Source organism: Rhipicephalus sanguineus, chromosome 4 (genome assembly GCF_013339695.2).
Source record: "Rhipicephalus sanguineus isolate Rsan-2018 chromosome 4, BIME_Rsan_1.4, whole genome shotgun sequence".
Taxonomy (NCBI): domain Eukaryota; kingdom Metazoa; phylum Arthropoda; class Arachnida; order Ixodida; family Ixodidae; genus Rhipicephalus; species Rhipicephalus sanguineus.
Window position 1 is genome coordinate 86,941,377 of NC_051179.1, and position 19,894 is coordinate 86,961,270.

The following is a 19,894-nucleotide window of genomic DNA, read 5'->3' on the forward strand; positions in this document are numbered from 1 at the left end:
CGTCTGCAGCGAGTTCCGTCCGGTTGTTTCCTTCTCAGATGTAGCGCCGGCGAAACGCCGGTGGGAGGAGCAATCGCTCGCTCGGCGAGGCGGTGGTGCCCTCTTTGTGCGGCTCGGGTGTCGGCCGCATGCTTCCGAAGCGTATTTAAGCGATCTTAAGGTAATTGCTTGGGATTCCTTCTTGGTCATTTCTGGTAATTGTATTGCTTTAGTCCTTGTTCGTTTATTTTAACCCGATTTTGAGCATTATTTTAGGCCTTTATTGACCACGTGGTCTTAGCGTGACCATGCGACATGAGACACTAGATGGACGACAAGCCTTGCCCCTAAAGTGCCACGCACTTAAAATATATGTTGCTGATGTACGTAATATATGACATTTGTCTTGGCGGAATCCGCTGAAACCCGTCAGAGTTTACATTAACCTATTGCTCCGTCATTATCCTGGTGCTTCCGTAGTGTGAACGTGGCCTTAGGCAGAGTTCGCATTGTTGTTTTCACGAGATGCATCAGTAGAAGCTACATAGCGGACACCCCGGTATTGGCGGTGGTTCATTCGCTCGGCTGTGCACAAGCGAGATATGCTGGGGCGCGCTAACGCACTGCTGCTGCACCTTCTGTTGATTCCAGTCTCCTGAAAAACGTGTCCCTGATGAGGCTGTGTATTTTTGTCATGCAGCACGGGTAGTTTGTGATTGCGTCGATGACAATGGCCACCGACTCTTTGGCCACCATTCTGATATCGCTGACGGATGTTTACATAACGTGGTTTGGCTCCGTGTTTTCAGATAAATCTGAAAAAAATCCGATAAACACTCGCCGGTAAAATTTTAGACAGTTCGGATTTATTCGATAAATTCTTATTTCAACGTCCAACATGACCCTGGTGTGTTGTTTATCGAAGGAGCATATTCTAAGCGGTCATGATACATCGGTCGGTTTGGCCGATATAAACTTTGCCTCACGTCAACAGTACCTCGTTGACCGCAGCTCTTCGCACACGGAGCGAGAGACGTCAACGTATTTATACGGTCCCCGGGAGCGCGAGACGACATATTGATATACGGTCCCCTGGTGGCACTCGGTGCGCCAAATGACATCTAATATACGGACCACGTAAAGCATGCTTGCGTCTATTGCAACAAGGTTTAAGGTTGTAATACGCACGAACGTAGATGTTTTGTATTCAAATATTTGTGCTAGTGTTTATATGTGTTTGTGCGTTCAAACTTTCCAGATAACTATAATACGCTTCGTGTGTTCTGATGTTTTCGAGTTCAGACATCATTCATTTATGACATTGGAGCATCAAGAATAATGCAAAATTAAACTCTGAATTTGTGAGAATTGGGGACTTATGAGAAATAAACTGTGGTAAACGCCAAATTCCCGCCAAAAAATAAACCTCAAAAAACACCCCCCGAATTTCAAGAAAAATAAGCTCCAAAAACACGGAGCCCTATTTACATGTTAATGCAGTCGAAGTACGGCCTGTGGTGCAGCGGAGAGGCGTCCGCTATGTACGTAGCTGAAGAAACTTGGAGGACGCTTGAGCTTCGCCTTCAAGAGTAGAATGCGATAGCGTAATCGGACCCCGTGCGCATCGCCTTCTCAAATGCTAGCCTACAGCTTCGGTTCTCGGTGCATGCCTCAACCGTGCCGTTAGGAAACGAACGACAGCTCACGTAACACTGGCCGTTTCAAACTATCCTAGAATGCCTACTGCAAGTACAGCAGTTAAGTGCCCACTACGCCATAATTTTTCCTTTTGAGAATCAGCGTACGACAACATGCCACTAGGACAACACGCGAACTTACGCAGCTGCTCACTTTGTTGCTGCTTTTGCAGCTGATGATGATTAAATATATCTGAGCGCTTTGTAATGGGTGGCTATGTGGTAGAACACCTGCTTGCCACGCAGACGGACTGGGTTCGAGGCTCACTTCGAGCCAAAACTTTTTATTATTTATCTGATTTGCATCTTTCTCGATTTTTCGGTCCCGGACAAAATGATGACTTTTGGCTCACAACCAACGACGCCGACACCGACGCCAACACCGGAATTTCTGCGAAACGAGCTCTTTAACACCGTCGCGTTAAAGTAGGTCGGAGACCGATCGTGCTGGCTACCTGGTTTTCCTTCCGCTTACGCAGCGAAGCGAATGGATTTCTAGTGCGTCTTGCCGCATTCGCCTGCTTCGAACTCTAGCGTGAACGGTGTTTTAGGCGCCTGTTCATGCGTTGAGCGTCGGCTTGCCTCGTCCGTCGTAACTGAGAGAACGGACACGGCGAAATGATTAGAGCGAACGTGGAGCGCGTAGAGGATAGCGAAAGGTTGAGGAGGAAAGAAGATTTCAGCACGAGATTACGAATGCGTCGAGGATGGCGAAGGGGTCAGGAGGGTCCTACAGTTCGCGACGCCGAAAGAGAAGCTCATCGCCAACGCCGCCGCCGAGAGATGGCGTCACAGTATTGTTAATCCTGTTGTATACTGGCGCGAATTGTGTAGTAGTTTCTGGAAGCCAAAAGATTACTTTGGAACTTTAGACGAGTCACGTATAACAGCGGACGCGCTCGACCTGCAGATCAGATTTACGCCAATTCTTTCTTAACAAAGCGCGACACGACTGGTGGAAGTACCTTGGATGTTCTTCGTGTGCCGCAGCTGCTAAACGAGCTTCCGGAGTAGAGGCTCAGCCCCGCGAACGCTAGAATCCTGCTGCGCACCATTTTCGCATTAGGAATCGCCGGTAATCTTTAAGCCGATAGCCTTATGCCTCATGAAATCGAAAAGTGACCATCGCCGTGAACTTCAACACGCACGACGCAAAAAATCACCATGTGATGACGTCTTCATATAATGACGTCAGGACGTCAAATTTGGTGAAGAGCACCTTAAACAATTTTTGGGGGAAGCAATTGCAAGAAAAAGAAAGCGATAATGTTTTTGGTACGACGTGATGATTTAATAAATAAAAAATTGTCGCGTAATAATTTTTCATATAAAGTGATGCACAGTTTACGTAAAGAGCGAGAGGGACAGAAAAGGGGTTGAATAAACCTACCATTGCCTTCTTCATGCACGCCGCCTATTAGATGAAGGAAAGAAAAAGCGAACAAATAAAACAAATCGAATGAGAAGGCTGGAAGACACATACATTCGAGAACAATCTATCTATCTATCTATCTATCTATCTATCTATCTATCTATCTATCTATCTATCTATCTATCTATCTATCTATCTATCTATCTATCTATCTATCTATCTATCTATCTATCTATCTATCTATCTATCTATCTATCTATCTATCTATCTATCTATCTATCTATCGTACACACATAGTTCGCATTCCCACATGATAACCAGAAGCATAGAATGAAATAAAGGGAACCAATGTGTGGTTGTACTTACGAGTGCATTGTGGTCATTCGCATGATCCTTGCAATTCATTCCTGCCTGTTGCATTTGGAAAAGAAGAGACGTCGTAAGGAATAATTGTTAGGCCTTGTTATCACACACACACACACAACAAAGACGCATTAACATGCTCGTGGCCGCCTCCATATATGCTTTGTGCATGCCGTGCGTTTACAAGACGCCCACATCTTGACGATATTAGTGAATTTTACTGCCAGGACCCCCAAACAGCTTGCGAGCCCAAGGTCTTTTTGTGGGTGGCTGGCGAACAGAGGAAAGCGGGAGAGTGCGAAAGAACACAAGAAGGGAGGGGAGACCCCAGCAGCTCACTAAAGCTCTCTATTACTATGGCAACAGGTTGCGTTCAACATGGAAGTTATTTGTTAGTGAGGATGTGCCTAAATGGCAAATACAACGAAATACCGTAGAAAATAGCGAGTTTTAGTATAGCGGATAACAGCAAACGCAAGGATTTAGCGTTAGCGTTAGCGTTGCGTGCTCCTAACTGCGCATGAGCAGAACGTAAACGTAGCCCGAGCTCTTACGTACGAACGCTATTTCTGGAGTATAGCGTTCAACGCTAACGCACGCAAGAGATCCCGTACGTAAGGCAAGATGGCGGTGCCTGTTGAAGCGAGAGCCGTCCACTTCGAATCTTTGTAGCCGTCGTCCTGCATTATTAAACTTATTCATTCCCTAATAATGTTCGTATCTGATTCATATTTGAGTAATGAGGCTTCGCCAACCGTGTACCGCCGATGAAGTAGCTCCGTTTTTGAGATACAAAGTGGATTTGCGCTGCAGAAGGCTTAGCAAGATTTCTTTGCAAGGTTCGCTCATGTTTTCTGTGGCAGCGCAGAGATGGCGACGCTGTCTTTAGTCGCTTGTTTCCAAGATACGGCCACAAGTCAAGCAGATACATGTCAGGCTTCGTTTCCCTTCATGCCTTTTGCGGCAGTGCATGAATGTGACGCGTGATGCGTCCCAGCTTAAAAAGGCCAGGTACTAGGGGTCTTGGAGAATTCTCGAACGCGGCATGTCGACGGAAACCAATGTGTCAGAACTCAACACTTCTGCAAACGCGACATGGAGACGCAACAGTGGTGACTTTGGATCAGCTCGATTTGGTGGCGCTTTTGTGGATTCTACAGTGCATTTAGTGTTTTTATGTCTAGATGGCGCCGTATGTGCTTGCGTGAGCGTTAGCGGGAATGCCTTTCGCTGTACTAAAAGACCACCAGTTGACACGCAGCGCGTTCCGTTTTAGCGTTAGCGTTGAGACGCACGCTAACGCTAACGTAAGCGTTTCCCGCTATACTAAAACTCGCTAATATATCCTTTGCTTTTTTGAAGTGGGATGCGAATGTGACTGTCTAATAGTTGAGCAGATGAATGACATTCTTCTGAACATATTAGAATGACGACTTCAACGCAATAGTTATTAGTGGTATCGGTGGATGCGCGTTGCGCATTCGTCCATATATAGTGGTAAGTTTAAACGTGTGTATGTACGTTGACCTGACGTTGACTGTACGTTGACCTTACATAGTGGCGCATCATCTCACCTGTTTTATTCGCTCCATTTTCGCGCCAACATCATTTCCTTGCAGACACTTCATGATTGCCTGAACTTTCTTCAGATCTGTTTAAAAAGAGATGAACACACAACATGAAAATGATACGATTAAATAAAGTTCGTTGAGGCGCTTCTTCGCCTGAGAGGTCGGCTCGTGAGACTTACTCCCGGCTTTATGACCTCGAAGTTTCTTTAGGCGTAAACAGGTTATACTGGTTGACACTGTAATGCCTAACGTGTTGTATAGGCTATACGTCACCTTGACACCTCACGATTCCGAGTTAAGCACGGGAAACATAACGCATAGACTATAGTAGAGTGCTTGATATGCCGAAGCCAGCTTTCAGTCGTTGATGGACCAGCTAACCAGTTAGTAATTAAGTGTTCATGAGGCATAAGAACTAAGTTATTGTGCAGATAACTTTTCGTTTGCCTTTTTTATTGAAATATACTCTCCAAAACGAGAAGCAAACGTTGACAAGTTTTTTTAAATTTTCGTTTATGGGGAAATCTGTCTGGGCCATCCAGAGTTAGGCCTAACCAGGATAGCCAGGTTAGGCTTAACGTTTTACAGTGAACGATTCTAGCACTCGGTTAGGAGGTTTAGAAGCAGCTCAGAAATAATAATTGGTTAGCGAAATAACCGATGCACGAGTGCGGAGACGGTCATTTGCACAGCGTTGACTTAAATAGTTAATTTGATAGCAGTGTATCGTAGACAGACGGCTAAGGGTTAATGCTACCAGAACACCCATGTGATATGCGATATCTACCTCAGTAACCGGGAGAGAGAGTTAACGTTTAGTACGCCTATTATGTGCCACTACTCGCTGCATGGTGTAATGCGAATTATGTGAAAGTAGATCCTGTACATCCTACAAGGAACGTTATAGACTGTATGCTGCATGACAACATGACTCAATGGTTAAGTACCGGAAGGGTCACTGCAGTGATCCTTCTAGTATTATAAAACAAACAAGCAATGGAAAACACGTGATACTATAGTTCAGGTCAGATCCTCGTACCCCACATAGTCAATACGAAACGAAAATATGGGAGGGGGGCATGGTTTTGAATAGCTTACAAACTTATGAAGTCCAAAGCCAACGAAACCTATTGTTATAAGCTAAACATCGAGCCCGCGTGTCGCTTTCGTGTACGTGATGGAGTGCACGATGTAAAAGCTTGAAAAAACAAAAAGAAATAAAAGGAAGATATTGAGAACAAAAATATACTTTTGTTGAGAACAAAATAATAAGTATCAAGAACAAAGTATAAGTATTGAGAACAAAAATCTCTTACTCCACCCCCGGGGAAAACCCTCCACCCTTCCAAGAAAAACGACCAGTGATCATTTCTTGTTGAAAGTTTTAGTCGACAGATAACACCACGCCACACAAAGAATAGCGCAATATATTCCTACTGCACTTAGACGAACACGCACATCGCAGCTCTCGAAATATCTGGCATTGCTATGAGAGATGAGTACATTGGAAACTATCTCAAGATGCCGACCTTCTCTCTCTCTTTATTTTTTCTCGGATATCAGGTCTGGGGAAACGCATCCTCCTCGCGAATCGCAAAGTTCAATAACATATTAAGGAGAGATAAGCGCATGTTCTTTTCACATGTCGTAAATGCAACCTTCTTGCATTCGTGAATTTGCTCAATAAACCCATAAGTAAGCCTTAATAATAATATCTGGGGTTTAACGTCCCAAAACCACGATATAATTATGAGAGACGCCGTAGTGGAGGGCTCCGGAATTTCGACCACCTGGGGTTTTTTAACGTGCACCTAAATCTAAGTACACGGGCCTCAGACATTTTCGCCTCCATCGAAAATGCAGCCGCCGCGGCCGGGATTCGATCCCGCGACCTTCGGGTCAGCAATCGAGCGCCATAACCACTAGACCACCGTGGCGGGGCTGAGTAAGCCTTATTGCTCAAGGGCATAAGTGGGGGTGCGGAAATCCCTGAATAGGCAGTGCACACGTGCAACAATAACAGAAAACGTAGCGTTATACCATGGTTTCCTGAGCTACAGAGATCACTCTAAAACCCTCTGGCTGGTCACCTTCGGCAGTTTGTCATAGAGGGGAGCCTAGAATGGTACTAAAAGCATTACAACATACCGTAAACGTTCCGAATTTCTTTAGCAATGCAAATTTCATTAAAGCTGCAGATGGGCAGCGTCTTCACCGAAAGAGTTAGCACAGGATTTATGCTCGGAAACGCCTTTTCCTTCCGTTGCAACTAGCTCTTTCTTTCCGTTGCTCTTTAAACGTTTTCACAATCACTGACAACCAACCAGCCCGCGTAACCATCTTGATATTCTAGAGTGCTTAGTTGACAGCTATCATCATTCTACCGAGTGTCATTCTCAACATTTACAGGTTGTCTATCAAGACATTCCTCTGCTATATTTCGCTTACGAATTGCCGGAAATTACACACTATCAGGCCTAGTTCTGACGACGAATGCATACTCCTTGCACCATCAAGAGCAACTGTATCTGGCCAATGTTAGTGAACTAGAGATGAAATTAACAGTGCAGATAGATAGATAGATAGATAGATAGATAGATAGATAGATAGATAGATAGATAGATAGATAGATAGATAGATAGATAGATAGATAGATAGATAGATAGATAGATAGATAGATAGATAGATAGATAGATAGATAGATAGAATGGGCACATTTGGCATGACACGGCTAATGGCACTACCTAATATACAGGGTGTTTCAAGAAATGTGTCCAAACTTCTCAAAAAATTAGGAAAATGTGATATTTGAATGCTGCCTTCAGAATTGGTTTTTCTGTAGTGGCAGGGATTTTAAGATGGTTAAAGAAATTATTTGGGACTGTAATTAAAAAAGTTAAATTAATTAACTTTTTAATTAGTGCAGTTAGGTGGTTGTGTCAAATGGGAGAATTGAAGTTCTTCATGCCAGAAACCCAACTCAACTTTTCGAAAAAGTGGCATCTAGTAATAATTACGAAGTAATGAATTTCAACCAAATTCAATGGCGAAACCTAAGCAGAAACATGGAAGAACGCAACTGCCATATTCTTCTGAGACGTCCAAAGTGAGTGAATGACTTTTTCTGTAGCGCTAGGCATCTTAAGATGGTCAGAGACATGACTTGAGACAGTAATTAAGAAAGTTGAATTAATTAACTTTTTAATTAGTGGAGTTATAGGCGACTGTGTCAAAATGGGGAATTGAAGTTCTTCGTGCCAGAAACCCATTCCAACATTGAGATTTCGAAAAAGCGGCCTCTAGTAATGATTACGAAGTAATGAAATTCAACTGAATTCGACGGCTTTCGCTGTTGAAAGCTGTTGCATTTCGTTGAATTTCATTACGCCACAACAATTACTAGAGGACGCTTTTTCGAAATCTCAAAGCTCGGATGGGTTCCTCGCATGAAGAACTTCAATTCTCCCATTTGACACAATCACCTAACTCCACTAATTAAAAATTTAATTAATGTAACTTTCTTAATTACTGTCCTAAATGATGTCCTTAACCACCTTAAGATTCCTGCCGCTACAGAAAAAGCAATTCTGAAAGCCCCGAGAAAATATTGGATTTTCCTGATTTTTTGAGAAGGTTGGACGCATTTCTTGAAACACTCTGCATACACCTAGATAGTTTCCTAAAATCACCACGCCACGCCGCCTGATTGGCTCTATACTAGATGCTAAACCGTAATACCAATATCAACAGTTATCGTCAGCACTGACCGTCACTGTTTTGGGCACCAGATTCGGCCACACACCACACGAGGGCCAGGCCGCAGACAGCCAGGAATATCAAAGAAGCTTGCATTTCCTTTCTCCCCACGGATACGCAGATACGGCGGACGCACACGGAAAACGATGTCTTCACCGGCCGATGTGAACGCGTCCGTGCTCCTGTCGGTGACGCCGCGCTGTTTTTATGCCGCATACTCTTGCGAAGCATGACGTAAGCGAGATTGCTTAGCTGCCTTTCCGAGTTCCTCCTCACGGCAAGCTTAAATGGCGTGTTCGTCGGAGCAGTCACGAAACCCTGAGACGAACGCTTTAGTTTACAGACGAAATGTCAGACAATCGCTTCAGCGGCATCCGCCGGGGAGCCGTCGTCTCGAGCGACAAAGTACCGCGCAGTATGCGCGCAAGAAACCGTCGAAGCGAGAACCTTCCATTCTGCTTGCGGAGTTTGCAGCTCGTCCTTGCAGCAACCGCGTGCACACGCCGGTCTGAGAAGTGTGCACATAGGTTTGCAAATCGATATATGAAAGTTGTTATATGTAAGAAGTGAGCGTACCTGCCGCGATAGTTAAGCGGCGAAGGCATCACGCTGCTATGATTGTGGATGACCACGGGGGCCACATTTCGGGGGGGGGGGGGAGATAGGGGGAGGGAGAGGGGTAGAAGGGGAAGGGGAGCGAATGCAAAGACACCCGTGTACTTAGTAGATTTGCCCGTATGGCAAACATTAATCTGGTATTGCACGTTTCCGGATCACCACGTTTCGGCACGCAAAACAGCAGAACTTAATATTAAAGAAAGAAACGTTCGAAGCTTTGTGACAGCAAACAGTGTTCGTTACATGTGTACCCAATGGGGTCGCTTGACGACTTAACTTTCGTTGTACTGCACCGAACTATTTGAGAACGTGCTTGCACACGTCGGCCGTCAAAAGAGGGGCGTTGCCTGTGAGGTGATGGGGTTTCGCGGCCTCAGAGCACGCGAAATCCTTATCCGACAACAAAGCGGACTTTGTGCTCAGTGACTCACGGCTCTTCACACGTGGGCCATCTATACAAACGGGGGGTAATTGAGGCGTGAAAGGCAAGCGCGGGTTGGGAGGCATGCTGAAAACGACATCCTTACGTTTCTTGAATCCGCATCGCGTGCGTCTTTATTGGAGAACGCGTTTGCCTGCGCAGTAATGAGGCGGAATGTTTGGTGAAGGCAGCTGGTGTGAGACTACGCGCGATTTTCTTTGTATTTTATTTATTTTTTACAAGCAGACTATCGCGAAAAACCGCTTGGCTGAGGCTCACATTATGCCTAATACGTCGCAAGCCAGTTTTCTTTGTTTTGGTACGCGTTTTCACGTGCGCTGATAGTCAAACACCACAGTGCAAATTCTCATCGATTTCTTTGAAGTTACGCTAGCGCTAGATCACGTTTCAATATCCAATGAGCACAGGCTCATGTTAAGTCCACGAAGCCCTTGCTGCAGATGGGCCCCACAACAGTTTGAATGTGCTGCCGGGACGACTGCCGGAGACGACGAAGGAAGAACCCGCGTCGCTCACGGCTATGACTTTTGGTAATTTTCAAGCAGAATAAAGAGCACCGCAATAAGAACGGAACGAGATTCACGCACGTAAACACAACGGTGTGCACGGACTCGGAGACACTTATTCAAAATGTCGGCGTGATGCTTTATCGCGGGGGGTGGTGCGGACAGTATGTACATTTATACTCGTATCTTTTCTCTCGGTAAACGCACGTTATGAGTGAATTATATACTTAAAGAAGTTTTTAATAGTCATAAAATTCATTATTCTTCTGACAGTGAAGAATCGACTTAAAGCTAATTTATTTGCATTGTGAAGACCAGAAACGAAGCGTGGCTCCTTTTCCAGAGTTGCCGCGAAAACCTTCAGCAAAACGTGAGGAGCAACGATGTGACGTTGGAGATGTTTAACGCAAATTTGATGACCGCGGCCACGTGCACCTTGAAAACATTTTGGAGTCCGATGCCAAGAAATAAAAAAAAGGAATTGTATTTCGCGTCCTATTGCTCGCGTCTGGCCGGACGCTCATTGTTGGATTACCCCGACGTCGATAACGACGAAGGCTTGGTCTCACTGTGCAGGGACGCAGCTGCACGTTTCGGTAGACCTGATGCCGCTAAGTGGAGGCGCACGTGTGAAATGTAGCAAAGTGCACATAGGTTTGCTAACGCCCCCGCTTTGGTACTCCACGTGTTGTTGCCGTAACGGGATACTTATCTTCAGTGTCACTCAGACGTTTCCTGCCTCGGGTAGGAGTTTTTGAAATCTTCATCGACGATATCGGTGCCTACACTCTTTTAAAGTTTGTTTTATTAACCATGAAGAAGAGAGCAAATTAACCTTTACTTCCTTGACCAGGCTGTTAAGCCCGGAGGTGGGTGGCCACTACAGCGCAAGTAACGTTGAGCTTGAACTGATAGCATAGCCCTGTTCGCTAGGCGTAGCTCGTACTCGGTATTACGGCTTGTCAACGGTGCCTCTGACTGCTCTTGTGTTGGTTATTGGATAGGCGTCATTTGCGGCTTCTTGTTATATTCCCAGATCGCTAGGTAGAGTGCTGTCGGCGATTTGGCATATCGGCAGTCTGCGGCCGGATCATGCGGCCGAGCCTTCTGAGTGCGACGCACGATCGCACATGCGCGCCAAATGCAATATTCATCCTCTTACTTACATCGAAGTTACAAAAAATAAAAAATGCTTTGTTATAACCGCGTCGATGCTCTGCCGAGCAACAGAAGCGGGCGCATGAGCTGCCCGCGCCACCCCTTCTGAAAAATGGAATTTAGCAGAGTCACCATTTACAATTGCTACCATGTTTCTATCACACTGGTACCATGCATACCATATATATAGAGTAACTTCAGAAAGGGCCATGGTAAGTCTGAAGCGAAGCACTCCCTGCGCACGCTAGCCTCCGCAATGGCCGGGAGCGGGTTAGAGCGCGTTAAAGTCCCTCAATAAATTATGGAGGGACCTCAGAGCGGGTTGGCTCGGAGCGCCCCCACGAAGTTGCGGCCATAGGTAGAAACAGCGCCCCGTGCGCAGGTCGTAAAGGAAGGAGAGAGCGCGCGCCTCCAGACCGGCCGTGGATGGGCGAGGAGGTCGCGCTGCAGCGGCTGAGTACAAGGAGCAGCTGTACTTTACCAAGATCAAGGGGTTTTAGCCTCCACAGCGTTCGTACCTGATGTATTAAATGGAGTATAGAGTTACTGTATATGCTACCTTTATTTGAAGGTGGCATATATTATACTCCATAACTCTATACTCCATTTAATACATCAATACTGATATACAGTGACTATTGGGACGCTGCGTTAGCACGCAGCGTCAAAATAGTCACTGTATATCAGTAACTCTCCGTCAATATTCCAGCGAACAGAGGGAAGTATCACCTCCTTTTTAGACTGTTGAACGAGGCACGCTCACGTCACTACCTCGGCAATGCATTTTTGGGGGGTCACGCATATTTGCAACAGCTTAGAGGTGGTTATGGCACCACGAGAAATTTGCGCAAAAGCAGCAGCCTGAGCGGTTGTGTACGGTTCTGCAGCTACGCACAAACAAAGAAAAAGGCACTCCAATTATTTAGCAGCCATATATTGGCGAGTGCGGCCCTCTATCTCGGCCGTGCGCTCCAGAATCAATCGATCAAATCAAATAAACCAATCATTACAATAGCGTAGAAATCGTTAATTTTTTCTTTATAATATTCGCTTTGTGCGCTATGTGCCGAATCGGGCGTCGATGTGTCAAGTTGCGCAAGCTTGAATCACGCAGACCGATCGAAATTTAGCCGTACGGGGCAGCGGCAGCAGCAGTTTCGAGTTATAAGATGACGGCCATTCACTTGAGAAGTCCATGGGACTTGAGCAGCGGCTGTAGCTTGTTGTTGCGGTTCATGTCCTCGACGTCGGAGGCGCCGCCAAGGCACTGCTTCTTGACGAACACCCTGGGCACCGTGCTGGCACCGGTCATGTCGGTGAGCACCTTCTGGATGTCGCTGCCGTCCGACCGGTTGTCCAGTTCCACGGCCAGGTAGGAGACACCGAGTCCGTCGAATACCTGCTTGGCCTTCTTGCAGAAGGGGCAGTAGCTCTTGGAGAATATCACCACCGGGTTCTTGTCCAGGGTCTCATTCACGAAGGTTTTCGCTGCTTTGGCCATGGCTGCATAGGCGAAGGCCTTCCTATACGAGCCCCGAAGTAAAACAGCCAAGACGGCTTGCGCACGAATTCAAAGAGAATTGCTTCGCGTGCCGCGTGGTGCTCAAGCTCGACTTCCTCGTTTTTGTTGCAGCGGATTTAGTAGTAGTAGTAGTAGTATCCTCTACCGCATGGCTCATACCCACTCAGGGGGAATGACCAAGAATTCATCTTATGAAAATTTTTAAATTATTTTCAGTATTGAATGTTGATGGCAATGAAAATGAATGAATAAATACCTAAATAAACGGAAAAAATAAAAAAAACAAACGTACGCAACAAGGAAAGAGTGCAATATTGTTTTTCAAACATTCAGATCAGACACTTTAATCGTTGTCCCGAATAGGAATTAGAATAATAATAAGAAGGAAAATGTAGCGAAGCCTTGGAACATAGTAATGGGTTGCTCTCTCCAGCGCCTTCTAGTGGGTCGTCCTCTTTGGCTTCTTTAAAAAGGACGACGCTCGCGCAGAGAGTTCGTGCCTTGCCGTGAGTCATTGCGCATTGTCGTTGAGTGCCATGTATTAAACACCTTAACAATTTGGTGGAGAGTGCTCTGCTACCATTAAATGCCCCTGGAGCTTCGATCCCGTACCCTATCTACCATGCCTCAAGACGCCGCCCAGCAAACGCCTCCTCCCGCAACGACCACATGTCCCGGTGTCCCCCGTATACGCGATCCACCTATCTTCACTGGCGCCGATAGCACCGACGTGGAGGACTGGCTCGCAATTTACGAGCGCGTCAGTATACCCAACAAATGGGACGAAGAAGGCAAGTTGAGCAACTTAGTATTCTACCTCGCGGGAGTAGCAAGCTTGTGGCACAAAAATCACGCGTCCGATTTTGCGACTTGGTCCGATTTCAAGACCACCGTGAACAGCGTTTTTTGCCGCCCAGCTGTTCGTAAGCTGCAAGCAGAACAGCGCTTACGCGAACGAGCTCAGCAGGCCGCTGAATCTTTCACGAGTTATATCGAAGACATGATTGACTTGTGTAAGAAGGCCAACGGAACCATGTCTGAGCCTGACAAGATCCGGAACGTAATGAAAGGCATTGACGACGATGCCTTCACCATGCTGCTCGCCAAAAACCCTGGCACAGTGGCCGAGGTCATAACGGTGTGCCAGAGCTACGAGGAGCTCCGCCGGCAGCGTTCCATGACCCGTCGCTCCCCGTCACGCGATGCAGAGCTTGCTGGCTTGGCGGCAATATCTGACCATGCAGTCATTTCAGCAGCCGACTCGTCAATCGCGTCCTGCGACATGGGCGGGACCTACCCCGGCGAACCGATGGCGCACCCCCGACAACCGGGGGTGCGCCGTCGCTTTGCTTGCGGTTACGCCGGTCACGTGGCACGTTATTGCCAACGCGTGCAGCCGCCTCGAGTCGCGTCACCTGTCACCAGCCAGTCAAGCCGTGCATTCTACGACCCACCTCCACCTATGCCACCGACGTCACGCCCACCTCCAGCTACTCGCCGCTCTCCGTCTCCACGACGTCGCTCACTGTCACCCATGCGGCCGCGTTCGGTCGCACGAGAGCAGGGAAACTAGTCGTCGCAGTCCAGGAGGCAAGGGCTGCGACGCTATCGAACTGTGAAAGCCCTCAGCGAAGCCCATCGAATGTAATCGACGTGTTTGTGGACGGTGTTCGCGCATCGGCCCTTATCGATACTGGAGCCGCTGTATCCGTTATGGACGTAAAACTTTGCCGCTTACTTCGAAAAGTGATGACGCCACTTTCTGGGATGTCCCTCCGTACAGCGAGCTCCCAGAGTATCCATCCTACAGCAGTATGCACTGTTCGCGTCGTCATTCAGGACGTTCTGTACGACGTCGAGTTCATCATAATTGCGGCATGCTCTCACGACGTCATCCTGGGATGGGATTTTCTCTCCCGCCACGACGCCGTAATTCGTTGCGCACCAGCCGAAATCGAACTCTCACCGTTCTCACATTTGACGCCGGCAGACAGTCCATTGGCAGTGAGCAAGATCCTCGCCAAAGACGATACGAAAGTGCGTCCAAACACTTCAACGGCTGTGTCGGTCTACTGCGCCGGTCTCTCCGACACCATTGCACTCGTTTCGCCATCTGCCCGCGTATGCACTAGGAAAGGGTTGCTGGTACCTTTCGCGACCGTGCGAGTCACTCAGGGCAGCACCGCTATTTTTGTTACCAACCCATCCCAGTACATTGTTACGTTGGTTCTAAGGGAATGTCTTGGCAGAGTGGAACCCGTTGAAGACGCACAAGTTCTGGACGCACCCGATGACTCGCACTGTACCAGTTCCCGTACCATCAGTGCTGTTTCCACGTCTGATTAGTCACCCGCTGATGTATTTGGTCCCTCCATTGCTGACAACCTTACGTCGGTCCAGCGTTCCCAGCTTCTGCTGTGCTTGTTGGATGAATTTCGTCATTCTTTCGATGTCGGGCAAACATCCCTCGGCCGCACGTCCGCTGTTACGCATCGCATCAACACTGGCGCCCAACCACCACTGCGGCAACGCCCATATCGCGTGTTTCCCGCAGGACGTCGGGTAATTAATGAGCAAGTGGACGATATGCTTCGACGCGATGTAATTTGGCCCTTCGACAGCCCATGGGCGTCTACTGCTGTTCTCGTTGCGAAGAAGGACGGTTCTATGCGGTTCTGTATGGACTACCGACGGCTCAACAAGATCACTCACAAGAATGTTTATCCACTGCCGCGAATCGACGACGCGATTGACAGCCTCCAAGGAGCAGCATTCTTTTCATCTCTCGATTTGCGCTCGGGGTACTGGCAAGTACCCATGGCTGATGATGCTCGACCGAAGACAGCCTTTGTCACGCCCGACGGCTTGTACGAATTCAACGTCATGCAGTTTAGTCTGCGTAATGCGCCCGCGACCTTCGAGCGCATGATGGACACCGTTCTGCGCAACTTGAAATGGCACACGTGCTTGTGTTACCTGGACGACGTCGTCGTCTTCGCTCCGGACTTCTCCACGCATCTCCAACGTCTGCGGCATGTTTTGACACGTTTGAGCAACGCCGGCCTCCAACTGAATCAGAAGAAGTGCCGATTTGCGGCACGGCAGCTGACAATCCTCGGCTACGTCGTGTCCAAGGACGGAATCCTTCCCGATCCGGCCAAGCTTCGAGCCGTGGCCGAATTTCACAAACCTACGTCCGTCAAAGAACTGCGCAGTTTCGTAGGACTGCGTTCATGCTTTCGACGCTTCATACGAAACCTTGCCACCATCATATCGCCGCTGACGAAGCTCCTTGGAAGTAACGGACCCCTAAATTCGTGGTCGTTCGAGTTTAACGACGCGTTCGCAAAGCTCCGTCGTTTGTTGACGTCTCCTCCCATACTACGCTACTACGACCCTACGGCCCCAACGGAGGTACACACGGACGCCAGCGGTGTAGGCCTCAGCGCTGTCCTTGCGCAGCGCAAACCAGGGTTCCCCAAATATGTCGTGGCATACGCAAGCCGTACGCTTACTAGAGCCGAGACCAATTACACCGTCACGGAAAAAGAGTGTCTGGCGATCATCTGGGCCCTTACAAAGTTTCGACCTTATTTGTATGGTCGCCCATTTGATGTCGTCACCGACCATCATGCACTATGCTGGCTGTCGTCATAGAAGGATCCCTCAGGCCGTCTCGCCCGCTGGGCACTTCGCCCGCAAGACTACGACATCCGCCTGTTGAATCGCAACGGACGCCATCATGCTGATGCCGACGCCCTCTCGCGCTCCCCCTTGCCTGACGACAATGCCCGCTGCTCAGTATCCTACATTGCTGTTTCCTCCATCGACGTTCACACCATCGCTACCGAACAGCGCAAGGATAAATGGATCGCCTCGCTGATCGACCTGCGGCAACAACATCCACTCGCGCGTTGCGTCGTCAAGCCCACCATTTTGCCATTCGTGACGACCTACTGCACCGAGGAAATTACAACGCCGATTGCCGCCAGTGGCTACTAGTGATACCCCGCAGTCTGCGTTTTAAAATATGCGAGTTCTTCCACTCTGATCCGCAATGCGCGCACTCTGCGGTATCCAAAACTTACCACCGCATTCGACAACGATACTTCTGGCGAGGGATGTATCGGTACGTGCAGACGTTCGTTCGCTTCTGCCTCGATTGCCAATGCCGAAAACTTTCAACGCACGTGTCGCCAGCCGTTCTACAACCATTACCTTGCCCTAACCATCCGTCTGGGCGCGTGGGCATTGATTTGTATGGACCACTTCCTCTGACGTGGGCTGGCAACCGCTGGGTCATCGTCGCTGTTGACCATCTAACGCGATATGCCGAAACCGCCGCCCCCTCCAGCGGCTACAGCGCGCGATGTTGCCTCCTTCCTACTACACCGATTCATGCTGCGTCACGGTCCACCCCAGGAGCTTCTCAGCGATCGAGGCCGTGTATTCCTGTCGGAAGTCGTCGAAGCCATTCTCAAAGAGTGCCATGCTGTTCACCGCAAAGCTAATGCTTACCACCCGCAGACGAATGGCCTAGCCGAACGCTTTCACCGCACGCTCGGCGACATGCTCTCAATGTACGTCGCCGCCGATCACACAAATTGGGATAACACCGCCCCTCGGAGCACTACTGGTTTTTCACCCATCATCTTAGTGTACGGAAGGCACCCGTCGCACACCATCGACACGATACTTCCATACAAGCCGGATCCAACGGAGTGTGCGCCTATTCTGACACAGCCAGGCTTGCTGAAGAGTGTCGCGAGCTTGCCAAGACCTTTACGACGCATGAACAAGAGTGGCAGAAGAGCGTTAGTGATGGCACCACCACTTCTGCGCCCACGTTCCTCCCTGGAGCGCTCGTATGGCTGTCCGTCCCTACCACTGCAAGTGGGCTCTCGTCAAAACTGCTGCCGAAGTACGAATTTTCTTGTAAACATGCACCAACTAGCCCAACAACAAGTTTTACGAAGACCCCTACCGTGTCGTCGAACGCAGATCCCCGGTCCACTACCTGATCAAACCCATCGAACCATCTTAAGACATGCGCCGTCGAGGGCGCGACATTGTCAACGTGGAGCGCCTCAAGGCCTACTATGACCCGCTCATAGTGACCAGCTGTTAGGTCGCCCGGCGACTCCCTTTTCGTACCCGGGGTAATTGTAGTGAAGCCTTGGAACATAGTAATGGGTTGCTCTCTCCAGCGCCTTCTAGTGGGTCGTCCTCTTTGGCTTCTGAAAGGATGGCGCTCGCGCAGAGGGTTCGTGCCTTGCCGTGACTGTCACCATTACGCATTGTCGTTGAGTGCCGTCTATTAAACACCTTAACAAGAAGCACAATAATAATAAAAATAATATTAAAACTTCTATTATAAGAATACTTATACAGGTCCGAATTTAAAGTCGTATTCGTTTTGTTTCGTGAAGGTATCTTTTTACTGGTTCCTATTTACTGGCTTCTGAGGGAAGGGAAGGATTGCGCCGCCATCCAAGATTTTCTAGTATAGGTCAAATGAGATTTAAAGGGGACCTGCAACACTTTTTCAGCATGGTAAGGAAACGCTGCCGATTGGTAGTCGACAGTGGCGTAGGCAGACATTTTTTCGGGAGGGGGGGCACCTCCTTGATCCGACATTGGGTCTGGGCAGGTAAGTGGGGTCGAGTGTCATTTTGTGCTCTGTATTCCATGGGAAAAATTTTTCCGGCGGGGGGGGGGGGGGGCACGGGCCCGGTGTGCCCCCCTGGCTACGCCACTGGTAGTCGAGGCTCCCGAGAACACGCGAGCCAAACGATTTACAATAAATTCTCAGTCAGCTAAAAATCGCTTCCTCTTCTCTCGACAAATGATGTTATTTACCCCAAATCACTGCGTCGTTGACTCGAGTTCCACGCCGTTGGCTGATTTGAACATGGCACGCTCGGTAGCTACTGCGGCCGCCGCGGGACGCTGCCACTTGCCCGCGCGCGCCCGCGATCGCACTGAAAGTACGTCGCGCGTTCGTAGAAAAAAAAGAAAAAGTGCTCAAGGTCACGAGGCGCGCGTGACGTACCTGCTTCCCCCGTGCCATCCCTCCCTGCTTAGCTTCCAGCGCTTTCGGCTGGCCGAGAGAAAAGAGAAAGCAATTACAGCGTGCGACAAATCTTTGTAACTCCGCTTGTACTGGACGGATTCTAAAAATGTTTGTTGTGCTCGATTCGTGAGTTAATAAGCTCCTTTTGTGAAGCCAATCCATGGCTACTTGGAAAAGTGTTGCAGGGCCACATTCCAAATTTTATTTGTCTCTTTATTGTATTTTCGATATATTTTATTGCGTTTTAATTTGTTTTCTATATTTTCATTGAATTTATTTTTTTCTCATATTTATGTAATTGCAATTTTTAAAGGCGTTCTGTATTTTTTAAAATATTTCTCTTCGCCGGATCTTTTTTCGTACATTTTGCTTTGCTTCAATTAGTTTCATATGTTCATCGAGTTAGTTTAATTTCTTTTTATTTGCATCTAGACGTTGCGATTCTAGCAAGATATTCTTCTGAAACGAAAAAAAAAACAACAAAATAAACGGTTCTTTGTAGTTACGTGAATTATGTCACTTTGAACTGCCCGATTCTTGGTCAGTCCCGTAGAGTGGCATGCATGGAATCATGAATGGATAGAACTTTATCGAAAAAAAAAATCTATTGAATTGCGGTTGTGCCCCTAGCCGTCCAGCAGCTCCCTGGCCAACACCTCTAGGCAAGCCCGGTTCATCAGCCACCAGTAGCATAGGTAGAAATTTTTGTGGGGGTTGCGTAAGTTAATCGCATATTTTGCGATGAAGTTACACAAGTGAAACATTTACTATTCGTCTCTCATGCCATTTCAATGATTCTCATTGAGCGCCCGAGGGTGCTACATTAAGGGGGAGGGG

The 19,894-nt window shown here is 48.0% G+C and overlaps 1 protein-coding gene across 1 annotated transcript; it reads right to left on the minus strand.

Annotated features, from left to right (window-relative positions):
- Positions 1-12,619: 12,619 nt before the first annotated feature.
- Positions 12,620-12,972, minus strand: LOC119388849 (uncharacterized). Its single transcript, XM_037656234.2, has one exon. It carries the CDS (start codon positions 12,961-12,963, stop codon positions 12,643-12,645), a length of 321 nt encoding a protein of 106 aa, XP_037512162.1. The 5' UTR covers positions 12,964-12,972; the 3' UTR covers positions 12,620-12,642.
- Between the last annotated feature and the right edge of the window lie 6,922 nt (positions 12,973-19,894).

Coding starts and splice junctions, on each gene's coding strand:
- LOC119388849 (XM_037656234.2), bottom strand. CDS start 12,963: ATGGCCAAAGCAGCGAAAACCTTCGTGAATGAGACCCTGGACAAGAAC.